Genomic DNA, 19,774 nt, shown 5'->3' on the forward strand with positions numbered 1-19,774 from the left:
ATGGAAATATTGGGGGTACAATGTCTCCGTACGTTCATGAGATGGGCGTGTCAGGCACCGCACTCGTGGTAGGTAAATGTTCATGATTACTGTCTTGTGGATCATTGTCTATCACTGTATTATTGTCACTATCAATTTCATCCAATTCAGGAATCATTATTTCATCGCCACTATCATCATCAGAACAAATCTCGTTCACAACATTTTCCAGATGGTCTGTAGGAACACGAAGACACTTGCTGCAAGAAGCCATGGTGAAACTGAATGAATGTGAAATATTTTCTGACCTTTTCCTTCTCAGAGGGTTCTGACAGTAATATAGACCCCAACAAAGTTTACAAGGATTCTTTACAAACATGCACAAAAACTATCATATATATGTCTTTGGTTGATGAGTGCCAAGAGAGCAAAGAAGGGAAGAGATTGTCAAAGCGTTAAAACACGCCAACGCCAGGGAACGGCTGGCATCGTCCGGGCGTTAAAACACGCCTGTGCCAGTCAAAGAGTTAAAGTCGATGTATGAAAAATGAACTTGCCAGAAGTTAGGATCTAGATCATATTGTAACAATTATAGTGACTGTATATGGGGTTTGGATTGGCAAATGGGCTTAATGAACACTTACAGGTCATAACTACAAATAAATGTAACAGTATCACTATTTCAACACTTTACAGCACACTAGAGTGCACAGTCTAAATGTTCTCAGTCTGTTACTTGACATTTTCTGGTAATGGCTCCTACAGTGGCTATTCCTCTCCTTCGTGCACAAGTCCTCTCTTCACAGACTGCCATACAGAACTAACTGTGAACTAACCTTCTTCTTTGCTTATAACATCTCAGCACATACCACACAGAAAACACAATTCTTCCTTTGTTGTGGTCCAACTGTTGCACTATTAGGAATCTGCTGCCTAACAACAGGAACATGTTACTGAGCCGTTGCCCAGAAGCGGCCGTGGTTTATCTGACCATCTCACGGTTGTTGCATAGTAACGGTTCTACACACTACATTACTCCCTCCTTAAGGCTATGCATCTTGATTGACCTATAGGTGTACTGCGATTTCTTCTCTTCCGAGAGCTGTGCTTGCAATGTCCGTGCTTGGTCTCACATTCCTCCCTGTGGCTCAGTTATCATGGTGTTTACTCTCCAACTGCCCCCTCCTTAAGGCTGTTCTTCCTGAGCAGTGCCCACATAGGTTGCCATTTGGTCCAGGTTCATCACCATCGTCCTGCTTTTCCAATCAGTGGGAACAAAACCAGCTAAAGTGGCCGATGTGCTTACATCTTTGACTCATACTCTGTGCGTAGTCTCGTCTTCCATATCGGAAGGGGCTGACCCCTCCACAATGTCCTGATATTCATTTTCCAAAACCCTGAAGGTTTGACTCTTCACTTCATGATTTCCAGCACGAGACCCTTCCTGAAGATCCTGCTGGATACCTTCTTGCTTCCTGGATACCTGCTGTGCTCCTTTAAGTCTTGGCCCCTCATTCCATTGCTGCATTCCATTTTGCCCGACCTCTTGGCACAGCCTTGTCCTTGCCTTGTCCCCGACAGCAGTGTCCTTTACGCCATGCAGAAATGGCACGGCGGGTCAGCAGTCCTTGGGCAGTGGCCAACTTCTTCCAGGACCTACCATTGCCCTGGGTCTGTTTCTTCGGCAGATCATGCATTATTAAGAATCTGCTGCCTAGCAAGGGGAACATGTTTACAGAGCTGTTGCCCAGAAACGGCCCTGGTATATCTGTCTGTCTCATGGCTGTTGCATAGCAATGGTCCTAGATGCTACAATATTGTTGTGTTATTTTTTGTGTTTGCTTATTATACGGAAATTATTAAAATATTCAACTGTTCTGTAGTTTCCTAATTTTCCATAGTAAACCAGCAGGCATTTCAGGAACAAAAAGAGGAAATATCTGAAAGACAAAATTGATGAGCTTGCAATGAACAGTAAGCACAAGAACAGTATAGACCTGCATAGAGGAATAAATGGCTTTAAGAGGAGTTATCAGCCTAGCAGTAACTTAGTGAAGGATGAGAATGGTGATCTGCTTGCAGATTCCCACAACATTTTGAATAGGTGGAGGAACTACTTCTCTCAGTTATTGAATGTACATAAGGTCAGTGATGTTAGGCAGACAGAAATCCACAGAGCTGAGCCATTAATACCTGATCCTAGCCCTTTTAAGTTTGAAAGTGCTGTTGCAAAATTGAAACAGTATAAATCTCCAGGTAGTGATCAAATTCTGGCATAACTTATTCAAGCAGGAGGCAAAATATTACATTCTAAGATCCACGATCTAATTATATTTGGCATAAGGAAAAATTGCCTGATCAGTGGAAGGAGTCTATTATTGTACCAGTTCACAAAAAGGGTGATGAAACTGACTAGTAATTATTGGGGGATATCACTGCTATCTACTTCATACAAAATTTTGTCCAATATTTTTCTCTCAAGGTTAAGTCCATATATAGATGAAATTATTGGGGATCATCAAAGTGGGTTTCGACATAACAGACCAACTACAGATCAGATCTTTTGCTTTCGTCAGATATTGGAGAACAAATGGGAGTACGATGAGAGAGTACATCAGCTATTCATAGATTTCAAGAAAGCCTATGACTCAATAAGGAGGGAAGTATTGTACAATATTCTGATAGAGTTTGGGGTACCCATAAAACTAGTCAGGCTGATTAAAATGTGTTTAAACAAAATGTATGGTAAAGTCCGTATAGATAAATATTCGTCTGATAAATTTCCTATCCAGAATGGTCTAAAACAAGGAGATGCTTTATCGCCACTCCTTTTCAACTTTGCTTTAGATATGCCATTAGGAAGGTCCAGGGAAACCAGTTGGGACTGAAATTAAATGGGACACATCAGCTGTTGGCCTATGCCGATGATATGAATCTACTGGGTGATAATGTAGATGCCATAAAGAAAGACACACAAACTTTAATTGATGCAAGTGAAGAGGTTGGTCTAGAAGTAAACACAGAGAAAACTAAGTATATGTTGCTGTCTCATCAACAAAATGCAGGGCAAAATCATGATGTAAAGATAGGGAACAGATGTTTTGAAAATGTGGCACAGTTCAGATATTTGTGAACGATGATAACAGATCGAAACCTGATTCAGGAAGAAATTAAGAGGAGACTGAACTCAGATAATGCTTGCTACCATTCAGTGCAGAACCTTTTGTCTTCTCGTCTGCTGTCCAAAACCATAAAAATTAGAATATACAAAACTATAATTTTGCTTGTGGTTCTGTATGGGTGTGAAACTTGGTCTCTGACATTAAGTGAGCAACATAGACTGAGGGTGTGTGAGAACAGGGTGTTGAGGAGAATATTTGGACCGAAGAGAGATGAAGTGGCAGGAGGTTGGAGAAAACTGCATAATGAGGAGCTTCATAATTTTACTCTTCTCCAAGTGTAATTAGAATGATTAAGTCAAGGAGGATGAGGTGGGCAGGGCATGTAGTACAAATGGGGGAGACCAGGAATATGAAGGGAACTTTTCAATATGTTGAATAAGGAGTTGTGGGTGTTTCTTGGACTTCAGGATTGGTCGTTGGGCCAAGAACCACGTCTTGTTAAAATCTAGCATCTTAAAACATGTGAACTTTGGCATTCTCATAGCACTGAATGCTAAGACTGCTGTCATCTAGACTGTAATTCCCTGTAGTTTGGCAGATGAGTACCAGAATTTTCAAGTAACACACTGTCACCATCTTTGTGATGAAAGAGACAGGTGCAGTGCATTCCTCCAAAATGTTAGTAATTATCTACTGGACCACACGTAGAATATTCAGAACGTCTTCTGATTAATATACAAGAGTAACTCGCAGATTTAAAAGCAGGCAGAACATTGAAACTAAAACTTCTCGAAGTGCCTTTGGATGCGTTTTGGTTGGCAATAAAGAGTGAATACCCGGCTATCTCCGAGATGGCAGTTAATGTGTTATTGCCATTTTCAATTACATATTTGTATGAACTGGACTTCTCGACGTTAACTGAAATTAAGGCATCAAAGAGGGAGCGGCTCAGATCCATCGATGAAGAAATAAGGCTTTCGTTGTCAACGATTCCACCACGGATCAGTCGCCTCTGTGCAGCTACACAGGCGCAATCATCACATTGAAGTTATGAGTAGAATTACTGTATTTACTTTAACAGTAATAGAAGTGTATTTTCTACACTCTACAGTGAATTAAAGTTCATTAATTGTTAATGAAAGCACAAGTCGATTTCTCTTTAATGATAATAAAATAACAATATAATAATATTATAGTAAGAAGTTGATCACATTACGTATTTATATTAATTGTCTGATATCATGCGTATTTGAGGGGAATAACATTTTGGTGTGCCTTGTTGAGTCACGGATACTTCATGGTGTGCCGCAAGTAGAGTCAGGCAGTATGAGACTTAGTCTCCTTCCTGGCTAGGTGGTCAGAGTAGGCATTTATCCTGTAGGACACCTTTAGATTTTGACAGGCAGACTGATGGGTGTCATGCAGCCGTTCCGTGAGGTATACCACGTGGTCAATTGTGGGTTGCTCCTTGTCAGGGGGGAGCTGAAACAGCAGGTCTCAGGTTAGACGTGGGACCCTCCTGATTGCAAATCCGACAGCCATCATGCCTGTAGTTTTGTTGGTTGATGCTCTATATGCCAGAAGGAAGAGGGATAGCCTTTTGACCCAATCTCTGGTGCTTCAAAATTACCTTCCTCAGGTGTTTGTCACCTGTCTGCATGTATTGTTCTCACATACTGTCCAATCATTGATGCAGAGGGGTGAAAAGCTTTTAGCAGAGTCTCAGGTGCTGCAACACCCTGTTACAGTCATGATTCAATGTTCTGGCCATGGTCGCTGTGTAGTTCCCTCAGTTTTCATCTACAAGTGGAGAAAGAACACTCCAGTAATCAGGTAAGGATATGGAGAACCAATTTTGGAGGTGCTGTCATTAAAGCACACCTAACTGGAGACCCACATTTCCAGTTTTGGTCCTTATGTATGCCATGACAAGAGGGGTACAGTGTGGCAGAGCAGTACTGTAACTTTTAACAAATTGTCATATCTGCTTGCAGGTGCCAGTCTTTATGTGATTTAAGCTTTCAACTAGAGCAAGATGTGGCGTGTCGCAATTCTGAAGTATCTAAGTTGCAGCAAACAGTGAGTGACCTTCAAGTTTATGTGCAGCAGGAACGTGAACATGTCTTACGATTGTCTGCTGAAAATGATGGACTGCAAGTATGTTTACTTTCAGATTCTGTGTTATAATTATTTTATAATTTCTCAGAAAGAAGAAGCTTAATTTTTAATTGGATGGTCATGTGGTCCATTATCACACTCAGGGTTGCTCGGTTTTTGGATTCTGCCCATTGTCCATTTTTTTATTCAGAAATTGGATCTGTTTCTCTTCTGCGGTTAAAGGGTGGGAGACTCATACTCTGTTGGGTCCATTAGAGAGGTCCAGTGATTGAGGTTAGCTCATTCTAATAGATTCAACAGAGCAGGTGCTTCCCATCCTTTCACCTGAGGACAGAAACGGTTCCAGTTTGCAAACAAATGTGTTCTTTAGAATACTGAATGATGGACGAAATCCAAGACACCAGTAATTCTGAATATTATTCATTGTCGTTTGAAGCCTTTAGAATTTGTCAGATACCCAAGTTTAAATTGCATGTATTTGTTGAAATACATTATGTATAGAATTTATTTTTTTCTTATCCCTCCTGTTTACATGGAGTGGTAAAAGATACGCCTGTTCATGTGAAACCTTGAACTGGTTTGGCTTAATGGTTAAAGAATCATTTTTAAGTAATAAAGTTTCATTCTCAAATTGTGCAGAGCATCAGTTCTCAACTATCATTAAAGTGAGTCTGATGCCATTTACCTATATTTACTTATACAGTAAATTCAGGTATCTGGTATTCAAGCAGCCAGTATTATCATCCCACTGGCAAAAATTTAGAAGAAGTTTATCATTCATATAGTTATTCAAAAACAAATCTGTGATGCCCCTGTGTTCACCCACTTCACGGTAGTTGTGCAGTCACCATTAGCAGCTTTGCTCATCTTCCTCCTCCACAGAGGTGTTGAATGTGTAATTGTGTCACACACTCTTTCATCTATCACTCCAGCATGTGTTACAGGGAAACTCCCATGCAAGAACTAAAGCAAAAACACTTCCTTATACAGGTACATGTGGCAGAGGACCAGAAGAAAATTGCACTCCTCTTATCCCTGAACCATATGACTGAACATGACATTGTATATCTTTCATCTTTTCCACAACGTAGGGTGGACCAGTCTCAGTTTATTCATGGGGTAAGAAATGTGAAGGGTGAGTTTATTATTTGCTTCCAGAATAAGAAAGGCAGTAGATATTATACCGTATGTTGAACCTTATTTGAGCTCCAGCATACCTTTGTTAGAAAATATTTCAAACATTTTGTGATACAGGTATTTTCTCTGAGTTTTGTTGGGTACATATTCTTATGAACACTGTGGTTTGACAGTTGAAATTTAACAGCACATTTACAAACACATTAAATTTTCTGCTGAGAATGTGGTAAGATTAAACTATTTGGGATCATCACTGACAAATCAAAATTGCACTCATGCAGAATTGAAGAGCAGGTTAACATTTGGAAAATGCTTGCTACTATTCAGTTCAGAACCTTTTGTCTTTTTGTCTGCTGTCTGAAAATATAAAGATTATAATGTAACTGTAATTTTGCCTGTTGTTTTGTATCGATGTGAAACTTCGTCTCTCACACTGAGGGAACAACACAGATTGAGGTATTTGAGAACAGGGTGGTAAGGAGAACATTTAAGTCTAAGTGGGAGGAAGTGACAGGAGTCTGAAGAAAACTCCATAATTAGATGTTTCATAATTTTTACTCACCAGATACAGTAAACCCTCGCAAATCTGGAGTAAGAGGGGGAGAGGTCAACTGGATCAAGTGATAATCGAGATTAGTGAAGCAAAAGGCAGCCCTAAAACAAGAAGGAAAGAAACTGGAGCACAAATAAGTGGAGACTTTAATGATATAAGTAGCACTGACGAGAATAAATAGAAAAATATAACTGTAGAGCCTTTATTTAAGAACTATAGCAAGACAGTACATACATATATTCATCGATAGAGGACTCGGAAGTTGCACTTGTTTTTGAGCACAATGTTGCAGGTCTGTCTTAACAGACGAGTGGCTCACCCGCCTTCCTAAATGCTGTGTCTCTTTTAAAGTGTGTACGAGGGGGTACCCAAAAGAAACCGAACTTATTTTTTTTTTAACTTATTTATTCACATTTTAAGCACAAACCTTCAATCCCCTTCAAAGTACTCTCCACTTACACTAATACACTTGTCTAGTCTTTTATTCCATTTTTCAAAACATTGTCTAAATTCATCTTTTGAGATGCTTGACAGCGCCTCCGTCATTTTTTTCCTTCACCTCAGCAACATCAGCAAAACGCTGAAAAAAGGTTTTGATCATTTCGGGACTCTTCTTTCAAAGCACAGCATGCTTCCACGCGACCTTTTTTTGTTCAGCAGTCAGCAGTCGTGGCACGAATTTCGCAGCCACCCTTTTCATTCCCAAATCTTCTGTAAAAATTCGCTGAACTGAGCTCCAAGTCACTCCTGGCAGCTCCACAATTTCTTCAATGGTCCGTCATTGATCTTCCTTGATGATTTCATGAATTTTTTCAACATTTTCATGTGTTCGGGCCATTGCAAAAACGACGATCACACAAAACAGTTGTCACTATAAACTCTGCCGAAACTAGTCCTTACCTTCTGAAGCAATGGTAGTCGGCTTATCGACTCAGGAATGTTAGCTCTATGCGCTCATAGCGGCAAAACGCGGTACTACAAAAGCTCTGCCCACAAAAAAAATTAGTTCGGTTTCTTTTGGGTACCCCATCGTACTCAGCTGTGAACGGTGTTTGTAATTCTTCATATTTTGATTTACTTTATTATTAGGATGACCAAAATAAAGGGGTTAAGATGGATGGAACATGTAACATGTATATGAGAGAAGAGATGTGCATAACATGGTTTTGGTAGGGAAATCCAGAGGAAGGAGACCACTTGGAAGACCTTGCTTGGCATAGGTGGGGGGATAATATTAAAACCAATGATATTGTGAGTAGCACAGACTACTGCAGCATTGACAGAAGTGTGCATATCTGAACATGTTGCAGAATAGCCTCATATAATTTACAAAGCTTGAATAATGTGATGAAAATCTGACAAATGTAATGTATGGTAATACCAAGACAAAAAACCAATAATGGTATTGATGTTCTACAGACAAATACAAACAAGATACCAGTAACAGTTCACCTGATGTTAACGGTAAACTTGATCCAGACAGAGCCTCTATAGAGGCCACTGCTCTCTGTGCCCAGTTGGAAGAACGTGTTAAGGTTCTTCATAACCAAGTGCTCTCCCTTTTAAAAGACAGAGAAATTAGCTGGAAGGAAAGAAATTTAGAACAGAGAAGACTTCAGGAACAAGTATGTGCTCTTTCTAACAGGTGGGTAAAGAGACTTGAGCAGTGACAAATAGACATAAATCTAAAGGGTGATATATATTTCATGCTAATAGTAGATGAAACTTCTTTTCCTTTCAGATTAAAAGATACTCAAGATAAATTGTGTGATGTCACAAAAGAGCTGGTTGAATGTAAAAAAGACAGTGGGAATAAGGAACTCAAATGGATGATTGAAAGGAATAAAATATTGCAGAATTTGGAACTGTGTCAGGAGAGGCTAGGAGAGACTTATCCATCTGTGTCAGGTTTTGCTGTGTCAGGAAGTGGCAGCAACTTGAAACCGAAATCCAGTTCACAACTTTGTGCAGAGATTCATTCTTTAAAGGTGAGATAACATAAACTAATTTGTCTCCATGCTGGCAGTATTTATGGTGCTGGGCATATGCTTCAGTTCGCTCTTTACACAGGTGGTCATGGAAAGAACAAAAAGATGCTCCTGTCTCCTGATGGGGCCTGAAACCAAGAATGACTGTACTTGCAAAGGCCAGCAGTAAACTACTGCTCTGTGCTGTCCATCTGTTTCACCCTGTTTCTCGTGAACAGTGTATACAGACGGAAGATGTTTCTCCTGGAGAGACAACCCCAGAAGAATTGTTAATTTTGCTGCCGTGTGCAAGGATTTGAGTTCAAGCCAGTTTATTTCCCATCAGTTCCTCTGTTAGAAAGGCATTTGGATTGTGACAACACTGCAATCATTGCTAGGTCATAATTTCTTCTGATGTTGCTAAGATGTGGAGGAAAACCCAGACTACCTTCTCTTGTTACTAAGATACGGGTGAAGATCCACACTACCTTCTGCCATTACTAGGATACAGAGACATCCCAGATTTGCTTCTTTGTTTCTAGAACATGAGGGGAATCCAAACCATGTCTTGTTGCTGCTAAATAAGGGAGAGCAGTGACAGGACAAACATATAATTGGGATGAGAAAGAAATACAGGCGCAAAGACTGAAGGATATGAAGGTGTAAAATGGATAAAAGTATAGAAGAATGGGGGTGAGGGTGTCACTTAGCTTGAATGAGAGGCAGGAAGGAAGAAGATAGAGAATGATAGGATGCACAAGAGATGGAAAAGAATACCGAAGAAAGAAGGGAAGGAGATAAAAGTGAGATAGGGACATAGGAAAGGAAGAAAGAAATTATTATTGACCATCAAATTTGATGGTTAATGTAAGCAACTATTCTCACTCACTCACTCATGGAGCCGAGTTCTTCAGAAGCCTCCAATTTTGCAGCTACTCAAGAACTTCCCAGCATTTTATGGAACCCAGAGTTCATTACCGTGTTCACAAGAGCCCTCCAATGGTCCCTATCCTGAGCAAGATCAATCCAATCCATCCCATCCCATCCTATCCCTCTGAGATCCATTTTAATATGTCCACCCACCTACGCCTTGGTCTTCCCAGTGGTCTCCTTCCTTCCGGCTTATCCACCAGTATCCTATATGCATTCATCTTCTTCCCAATTCATGCTATATGCCCTGCCCATCTCATCATTCTTGGCTTGATAACTCTAATTATATTTGTCAAGAGTTCAAGTTATGAAGCTCCTCATTATGTAGTTTTCTTCAACCTCCCATAACTTGATCTCTCTTTGATCCAAATATTCTCCTCAACACCCTCAGCCTATGTTCCTCCCGAAATGTCAGACCAAACTTCACACCCATACAGAACCACATCAAAATTATAATATTGTATATTGTAAATATATATTTACATTTTGAGACAGCAGATGAGAAAACAAAAGGTTCTGGACTGAATGGTAGCAAGCATTACCCAAATTCAGTCTTCTCTTAATTTCCTCCTGAATGAGGTTTTGATATGTTAGGGTGGCTGCACACCAACTACGTCAAGACAAGCATCAAGGCATGAGACAAAAGACGCAGTCTTGCTTCATTCATGATTCGTCAGTATGAAGCTGACGTCAGCATAATGACTCAGACCGGTTTTCATAATCTCATTCATTTCAACTGTGCTCCTTTCTTTGCGTCATGTTAAATACCTGAACTTTGCCACATTTTCAAGACATATGTTAGCTATCTTTATGTCATGATATTGTCCTGCATTCTGGTGTTGAGACACCAACATATACATATGAGGGTTGGAACTTTAATAGTGGTGACACTGCTGTAGAGACGCCATGCAATAGAACCAAATAATGTCGCTTATACCACACATTACATACCTACCTTACCTCAGAGCAAATGGACTCTCCCTTCCCACATCATGCGCATGTGCAGTGACGAGACGAACAGAGCCTCGTGTTAGCTGGCAGTCTAATATAGTGTTACAATGTTTTTGAAACAGGAACAACAGAGTTGGATAAAGATTGAATGTGCCAGAGGCTGTACAGCACAACAATGTCATCAAGGTCTTCAAAAGGCTTGCGGGGAATCTGCATTGCCTTACAGAACAGTGGCAAGGTGGGTAAAAACCTTCAACGAGGGACGCCAATTGTGGCAGACATGCATTGGCCAGGTCATCCTAGTGTCAGTGAAGAAGAAGTGTATGCTCTTTTCACGTTACTGGAGAGTGACCGACGCCATATGATTTGTGAGCTGGCCCAAGAGACAGCATTAGCACATGCGACTGTGCTTCACATTCTGAAGGAATGCCTGGGCATGAGAAAAATTGCATCACAATGGGTTCCGCATGATTTGACGGAAATGCAGAAATGGCTATGTTACGACGCTGCTCGTAACCACTTGGAGCACTATGAGCGCGAAGGAGAGGCTTTCTTATGCTGTATCATTACGCTGCATGAGACATGGGCCAAATTGTACAAGCCACAAATGAAATGCCAATCAAACGAATGGCATCATTACGGGTCTCCACAAAAATCAAAAGTTCATCAGAACCCCAGCAATGTGAAAGTTATGGTGATTCTCATGTACGACTGTGATGGTGTTATCCTAACGCATACCGTTCCCCGACAGCAGACCGTCAATATGCAGTATTACTGTTCATTTTTGGAACACAACCTGCTACCAGCTTTGAGAAAGAAGTGGCAACACTTTCTGCAGAACCCACCCATCATTCTGTAGGACAATTCTCGGTTGCATGCAGCGCAAGCTGTGGCTGATTTGTTCGATTGATGGGGCTGGGAAGTGCTGTACTATCCACCATACTACCCGGACTTAAGCCCTTGTGACTTTGACTTTATTCCTAAGATGAATGAACCACTTCATGGCATTCGCTTCAGAACTGTTCCAGAGATTCTTCAGGCAGTAGACCGCTCCACTTGAACTATCAACACAACAAGCCCTGCTAAAGGTATCCTACGCCTTCCACATCACTGGCAATGGGTTGTACACAATGCTGGTGACTACAGTGAAGGACAGTGAAACTTCGAAACATGCATCTATTTTGTATCAGTCGTAAATAAATAGTTGCCACTATTAAAGTTCCAACCCTCGTAGTTTTCTCTGTGTTTACTTTTAGACCCACCTCCTTACTACCATCAATGCTTGTGTGTTTTTTCTTTATGGTATCTATATTATCACCCAGTAGAATCACAACATCGGCATAGGCCAGCAGCTGATGTGTCCAATTTAATTTCAGCCCCAACTGGTTTCCCTGGACCTTGCTAATGGCATATTCTAAAGCAAAGTTGAAAAGGAGTGGCCATAAAGCATTTCCTTGTTTTAGACCATTCTGGATAGGAAATTTATCAGACGAATATTTATCTATACGGACTTTACCATACATTTTGTTTAAACACATTTTAATCAGCCTGACTAGTTTCATGGGTACCCCAAACTCTATCAGAATATTGTACAATACTTCCCTCCTTATTGAGTCATAGGCTTTCTTGAAATCTATGAATAGCTGATGTACTCTCTCATTGTACTCCCATTTTTTCTCCAATATCTGACGAATGCAAAAGATCTGATCTGTAGTTGATCTGTTACGGCGAAACCCACACTGATGATCCCAAATAATTTCATCTATATATGGACTTAACCTTGAGAGAAGAATGTTGGTAAAATTTTGTATGAAGTTGACAGCAGTGATATCCCCCAATAATTGCTACAGTCAGTTTTATCAACATTCTTGTGAACTGGTACAATAATAGACTCCTTCCACTGATCAGGCAATTATTCCTTATGCCAAATAGAATTAATTAGCTTATGGATCTTGGAACGTAATATTTCACCTCTTGCTTGAATCAGTTCTGCTGGAATTTGATCACTACCTGGCAATTTATACCTTTACGACTTTGCAATACCAATTTCAACCTCAAGAGGGCCAGGATCAGGTATTAATGGCTCAGCTGTATGTATTTCTATCTGCCTAACATCACTGACCGTGTGAACATTCAATAACTTGAGAGAAGTAGTTCTTCCACATATTCAAAATACTGTGCAAATCTGCAAGCAGATCACCATTCTCATCCTTCACTAAGTTACTGCTAGGTTGGTAACCCCTCTTAAAGTCATTTATTCCTCTATACAGGTCTCTAATGTTCTTGTTCTTACTGTTTGTTGCATGCTCATCAATTTTGTCTTTCAGATATTCCCTCTTTTTGTTCCTGAAATGCCTGCTGGTTTCGTGTCTTATATTGTTCAGATTATCCCTATTTATTTCACTTGGATCCTGTAACCATTGCAATTTGGCCTGCTTTCTTTGGTCTAGTAATTTTGAGCATCCTTCATTGAACCATGGCTTGTGCTTCTTCAGTTCATAATAACCTTGGTTCTCCTTGGCTGAAATTTTTATATTCTCTTATAGTTTCCCAGGCTCTATTAATATCCACCTCAGTGTCTAAGTCAGTGTTTGTCAACCATTGTGAGACCGCGGCCTGGTAAATCTTGTTTTACAAGATGCGGGCCTGGTCTGAACAAATTTACTTGTAAATATTGTAACGTGTTTGGAGTAGATACTTCCATGGCAACGCAATAACAGTGGGCCGCTGCGTAGACAATGCTGAAACAACGAACGCGTTTCCCCGGAGATGAACAACAGAAGGTCGTTGAGTACCAATGGATGAGATAAAACATGTTACCGCCGTAATCTATAGAGATCGTTCCCGAAGCAATGGATTGCTGAACAAGTGAGATCGAACCTTGGCGAATGGTGCCTCGTATCTGGTCGACAGAACACCTACATAAATCGAGAGCGACAGAACTACACGACGACAGTTGAGATCTAGCCTTCATAGACGACAGTTGAGATCTAGCCTTCCTACAAGACAGTTGTAACCTAGTCGAGACGTCGCAGAAGCCATGTGATACCACAAGCAATAATACTTGTATGGTGTATAAGTGCGAGTGTCCAATGAAGATTCACTGAATCCGAGACCCACGTGGATTTATTTGTCGCGTGACATACCCAACACGTGACAATATTTTTCCAATTTTTTTTTAAGTTTGTACATTAAACTTACCTAAGTGTTAATAATTAATAATGGCATAATCATAAAGAGTATTAGTATATTTATGTATATGGTGTGATATGTTGACAAATATAAAATTACTTTTAAATTAGTTATCAGTCACTGGACTAATGAAATCTTGTAGCATATTTTAGTTTCTTCAGGCCAATATCACTAAATTAATTTATACTAACTTTCATTGACATATCCCATTCTGCTCACCAAAAAAGTGTAAAATTGATTTTTGTATTATTAAATCAACTGTAATGATGCTGGTTTAAAAAAAAACGGTAGTGAGAAAAATATTTATACATTGTGTCTCACAATAGAAGTCAGCTGAGTAGGGGAAGCAGCAGAAGGATATCAACTAGTCGGCAAAACACTTATTATCCCAACACACGCCAAATATTTATATATGCAAAGTATGTAATGTAATAAAAAAGTATGCATCTCTCAATTCTAAACACTCATTCCAATAGTAATTAATATCTTGAATTTAAAAACGCAGCATTTTAACACAGCAATTATAAATTACTGAAAAAGTCAAACTTAGTTTCTTTCATTACAACTGAGTTTTTTAGTGCAACTGTTATGTTTTTGGACATTATCCATTGTCCTCTATCTAAAAACACCGTCCTGTTTATTTTTCAAAACACAGCGTTTCAGAGACTGGATTCTGTCTCCGTCTGCAGGTAAAACCTTCTCAGTTGGGCCCAATCGATAGAGCTAGTCCCTATCTCTGGACACCTATGCCAGCTCCAAATGGTTTATACAAACCAAACACAGCGAGAGCTAAGGAAACATTCAGTTATTAAAACTCCGCACATACGAGGCCTTGCACCAGAGAAGAATCTCTATAGAAATCATCACTGGAGATGAACAATACTCCTTATGGTACCAACACACACACAAAAGAAAAACAAATTTTCCCACTCCAGCTACACTTGACGGCACTGTAGTCTCTTGACTTCTGCTGTGATGACAGGGGTCCATATGGGAGCGATATCCACACTGGGTTGACTGATCAGTTGGTCCAGCAGAGACATGTGGGCTGATTCCTTGTATTTCCTGTGTGTGGTGTTGGGTTCAGTCTGCAAGACCTTCGCTTCATTCCAACAAATTTTGTGGTCTTCCTTGTATGCATGTTGGGCTAATTTTGATTTTTCCAGCAGACCCTGTGTCAGGTTATATTTGTGCTCTTTAATGCATACTTCTAAAGTTCTGCTTGTTTCTCTGATGTAACATCTGCCAGTTGCATGGGATGCTGTAAACACCCTGCTTCGTCTGCTGGGCATCTCTAACCAGTCCAGTTTTCATCAGTGTCCCACGGACTGTATATTTAGTCTTGAAGATGGTTCTCTGAGATTGAAAGAGTTCCTGATGTGTCTGAAGTTCTCAGAAACGCCCTTAACATATGGAATGACGATAGTACTCTGGTATACTGTGTCTGAAGAGGGACAAGTTCTTGCCGATGGCTTCATTACAGAGTGAATGAATTCTTTATATATTCATTGAGCATCAGATTATGTCTTATGTTTTTAAGTTCGTTGTTAAAATCGTTCTTATTTTGACATTGACCTTCACTTGGTTGACCAAAATATGAAGGTTTTAGTTAGGCTAGTGAGATTTTGTTTCTGTTTTCTGTCCATTAGTTTATTAACTCTGGGATGAATTGAAGTGATAGCCAAGCGGAGACAGGACGTTTCAGACAGTTCCTCTGTTTCATTTTAAGCACAGTCATTGCAGAAAATACAGTTTCACAAAGATATGTGATGTAAAAACAAAGAGGAAATCTCATTGATATTTCATGTAAATTTGTATGTTCAATTTTCATTCTTATCCAGAATTGTTAATTACTCAGAATTAAAAGTACTTTCCAGTCCTTTCTCCGATGATAATTCAATAAGTTGAAGGGTTTCTTCAGCAAAAGGGTTTACAATCCACATATTTTGCCTCCGGGGATCCTCATGTTTGGGATAATACTTTTCAAATGACAACATCTTCAAATTGGCTGCAATAATATCTGAAACTGAATTCTGTGGATAGAAATCATTTGCTTCCATAATAAAATCGTAGTGCAACTGAAATTGTTTCCTTCTGCAGTCATATTAAGCCAGAGTTTGAGTTCCTTTTTGAATGATCCAGTCTTGTTGCATGCACTAAATATCGTATCTGCACCTTGAAGCTTTAAATTCAAGTCGTTTATGTAAGAAAATATGTTGCTGAGACACACCAGGTTGACTACCCATTTCTTATCTTTGAAATAATAGGACAGGTCACTTTTTTTCCTTTCAGAGTTCATATAATCTCTTGAGAGCTTTACCACGAGACAGGCAACGAACTTCTGAATGGAAAAGGGGATGATCAGAGCCCATTTCATCACGCAGAGCTTTCAGCAGTCTTGTATTTAAAGCACTGTTTTTTATCATATATAATTTCAATGCAATTTTTCCATTCAAGACCTCTTTCTTCAATGAAACCATTCAACACTTTTAGTTCAGCAACTGCCTCAGTCTTTTGTGTCTTTGGTCTTAGACTAAGTCTTGTGAAAGCATATATTATGGAATGAAGGCAGAAATACAGTTTGTTATGCACTTTGTGTAAATTATAATTTTGTTATTGCAGAAACTTATTATGGCATGAGATAATGAACTGTAAGCTAAAGTTGTCCCTGTGATAAGCTAATTAAGTACTTGATCTTGGCTCTAGTCGGAGGTGAGTGGTCAGCTTCATGACCTGGCCGCTTAACCCCCAGGGACCCCCCTCCCCCAGTACTCAATTGAAAGGAGTTTGGGTGGGCCTCAGAGCTAGTCTGGACGACATGGAGAAGTCACCCGGACTTGAACTCTGACCCCGCGTTTGTCTAGCCCGTAGCCAGTCGTTATACTGATTACGATATTCCAGCTCCTTAGAAGTTGATGCACATTTTAAGATTCCATTAACTGCTGGAACTTAGAGGATACGCTAGGCAAGGCTCGAATTAATTGACATACTAGCAGAGAATCTGCACATAACCTGGGCTGCTACTGAAACATTTACTGTGTGGAAGTTACATGTATGTATGTGTGTTGGTCTCATATATGACGTCTGCAATTTTGGCATGAACTTCCCAATTTTTATGTTATTTTGTTCTTTGTTTTCATCAGTATGCAATCATAAGTTAAATGTACAATACCTTACTAATATTCTTGAAGAATAAAGACATTTGTGTTCAATAATGTCTGTCCTCTGTGAACAGGATCAGCTGCAGCAAAAAGATAGCTTACTTTCCATGTGCCAAGAGCAATGTATACAGTTAAATGAAGAGGCAACGAAGTGGAAAGAGCAAGTAGATATCAGCAAGAAAATGTTTCGGGTAAGTGGTTACTTATTTTATACCTCATAATAATGGGAAATGGCAGTCAAAACAAAAATCAGCCTTGGTCTTTATTGTACTTTATTTTATTATATTAATTTTTCATTTATGGATGCTTTCAACTGCTCAGGTTATGTAGTGCCGGATGATAGAATAATTACTTAACAGTACATTGGGCAGGATGTCATAGAATTTGCCTTGAGGGTCAAGGAAAACCATTACTGTTTTTGAAATAGTATTTCATGATGATTTTTGGTTATTTTTAAGTACTTATCAGGTGGCCAAGATTTTCATGTCATATTGGATGTAATTGTAAGTACTGACTTACATGTCAACCTATATTTGAGATTCTAAGAGCATCTGATGCAAGTTGTTAAGTGTTGTATACTCACTGAAATTATTGTTACACCATTTTCACATCATTGATTTATCTGGCTCAGGATAGAGACTATTAGTGGGCTTTTTTGAATACAGTATTGAATATGTGTGTTCCTTAAAGGGTGGAGAATTTATTGACAGGTTGAGTGACTATTAATGTCTAGTGAAAGCCCCTGTTCCATTTAGTTAGAATGGTGAGCTTGGTGTCTGCAGTTACATATACACTGGTATTTTGCTTCTGTGGGCAGAATTACAGTTAATTCATTTTGGCCCATTTTTGAGCAGTTGTGTATATATAGCTAATCCATGCCAGATATCAACATGCGCGAAATGAGTACTTATGTAACTTGAACAAATTTTGGACAAGTTGACGTTAACCCACTATGCCATGAGGCTTGAAATTTAGTTTTAACGTGAGTAGATTAAATTTATGTAGGCTGGTGTCTTCATTCAGAAATATTTTGGTTTGGATAAAAGTGTTATTTTTGTTCTTCCTTGTAGCTAATTTAGGAATAACATCTGTATTACTCAGTTAGGAAACAGACATATAACCTCAGAATTATACATGAATGTAAGATTAGCAGTGAATTTAATCACAGTGCAAGAGATGTTGGGAAAGAAAGTTATGAGTAACATTTTCATAATAGAAACATGGCAAGGAAACTAATGGAGCAGCACAGTCTCAGGGCTTACCTTACATGTGACTGAAAAAGAGTTAGAAGTAACACTGTGCACATCAGAGAATTTTTTTGGAACTTAATCATGCTGCTTCTATTTATAGGACAAAACCCAGAAGCTAGCTGGACAGGTGACATATGTGAAAAACAAATATAATGACCTAGATCGACGCAGGAAGTTGGAAGCAGAAGGTTTCGTCAATGACACAAGAATCTTAAGAGGACGTCTACGAGATATAGAGAAAAACGTTAGAAAATTCTTCCTTAAACAAGCGCCATCTCAAACAGCTGATCCTACCAATGAAGACCTTTTCTTAACAGCTCGACAAACTAGGGCCCAGTCACAGCAACTTGAACGAGAATTAAGGGACATTAAGAAAAGAATTGAAGCAATTGAAATTGATATTGGAGATGGTGAAGTATAGCAGAGCTGTACAGCTTCTGTTCAGTAACTATAGCAAAACTGGCCCTCAGCCTGCATGTCTGAATTTGTGGTGTGTGAGAAGAAATTACAATACAGCAGAATCTGAAGAATAGAAAAATGAATTGTCTTGTTTGGCTGTTTGCATGAATTCTTGAATTTTTTAAGCTGGAAAATAATGGTATTACTTCTGTGTTCTTTATATGTTAAGTAGAGAGAAAACTATTTCATTCTTATGCTTACATATTGGAGTCTTTGGTTTTAAATATACTGAATTCTATAATGGGATGATAATGTAAAAAATTAGAAATATACAGGCACCCATAACAAAACAAATGGAACCCCAAGATATATTGCAGTTTCTTTCAGTGTAAACACTATGACAGGGACAGCATACCAGTCTTTAAGTGAATCTTGAGATATGAAGAATTCCCCTAGTTTAGAGCAGTAATTGATGATCAAACACAGTAATTCAGAGCTACTGATATGCCACTTTAATCCATCATGTTAAATTGGACAGGATGGATTACAGTTAAGAAAAAGAGATGCATACAATGTCCTAGTCTTTAACATTCTAGTTCAGTCAGACCTTTCAGGAAGGAAAAGTGATGATTCCTGCTTTGGTCACCCTACTTTATTATGTGCACCCAAACATATTGTCACATGTTTTGTGTATAACGCGACGAGTAACTTCACGCCGTATTTGATATATCGAACTTTATTTCACATTCGCACTTACAATCACCCAAATTACAGATTCACAATTACTGTTATCTGCAGTATCACAAATACGACACTCCAAATGCCAGAATGCAACTGACTGGTTGCTGGCTAACTCAGAACTCTCTTGGAACTAACTTGTAGGTAGCTGACTGGAGAACTGTTGATAACACACTCGCTCAACTACTACTGAACTCGGCGATAGCCACATTTCAACTCAACTCACAGGCTTGCTCGGAACTAACTGTGAATAGCCTTCGCTGCTCCTTATGTAGCC

The 19,774-nt window shown here is 39.3% G+C and overlaps 1 protein-coding gene across 1 annotated transcript in view; it reads left to right on the plus strand.

The window, feature by feature from the left end:
• Positions 1 to 19,489, plus strand: part of LOC111868297 (coiled-coil domain-containing protein 77) — a 23,208-nt gene extending 3,719 nt beyond the window's left edge. The window contains exons 2-7 of the mRNA XM_023858834.2: positions 5,096 to 5,258; positions 6,210 to 6,354; positions 8,329 to 8,554; positions 8,651 to 8,897; positions 17,185 to 17,301; positions 18,461 to 19,489. Of these exons, the coding sequence (XP_023714602.1) occupies positions 5,096 to 5,258; positions 6,210 to 6,354; positions 8,329 to 8,554; positions 8,651 to 8,897; positions 17,185 to 17,301; positions 18,461 to 18,781 (1,219 nt within the window). The 3' untranslated portion in view covers positions 18,782 to 19,489. The remainder of the gene's footprint in view (positions 1 to 5,095; positions 5,259 to 6,209; positions 6,355 to 8,328; positions 8,555 to 8,650; positions 8,898 to 17,184; positions 17,302 to 18,460) is intronic.
• The last annotated feature ends 285 nt before the right edge of the window (positions 19,490 to 19,774 follow it).

Source organism: Cryptotermes secundus, unplaced genomic scaffold (assembly GCF_002891405.2).
Source record: "Cryptotermes secundus unplaced genomic scaffold, Csec_1.0 scaffold1115, whole genome shotgun sequence".
In the NCBI taxonomy this organism is placed as follows: Eukaryota; Metazoa; Arthropoda; class Insecta; order Blattodea; family Kalotermitidae; genus Cryptotermes; species Cryptotermes secundus.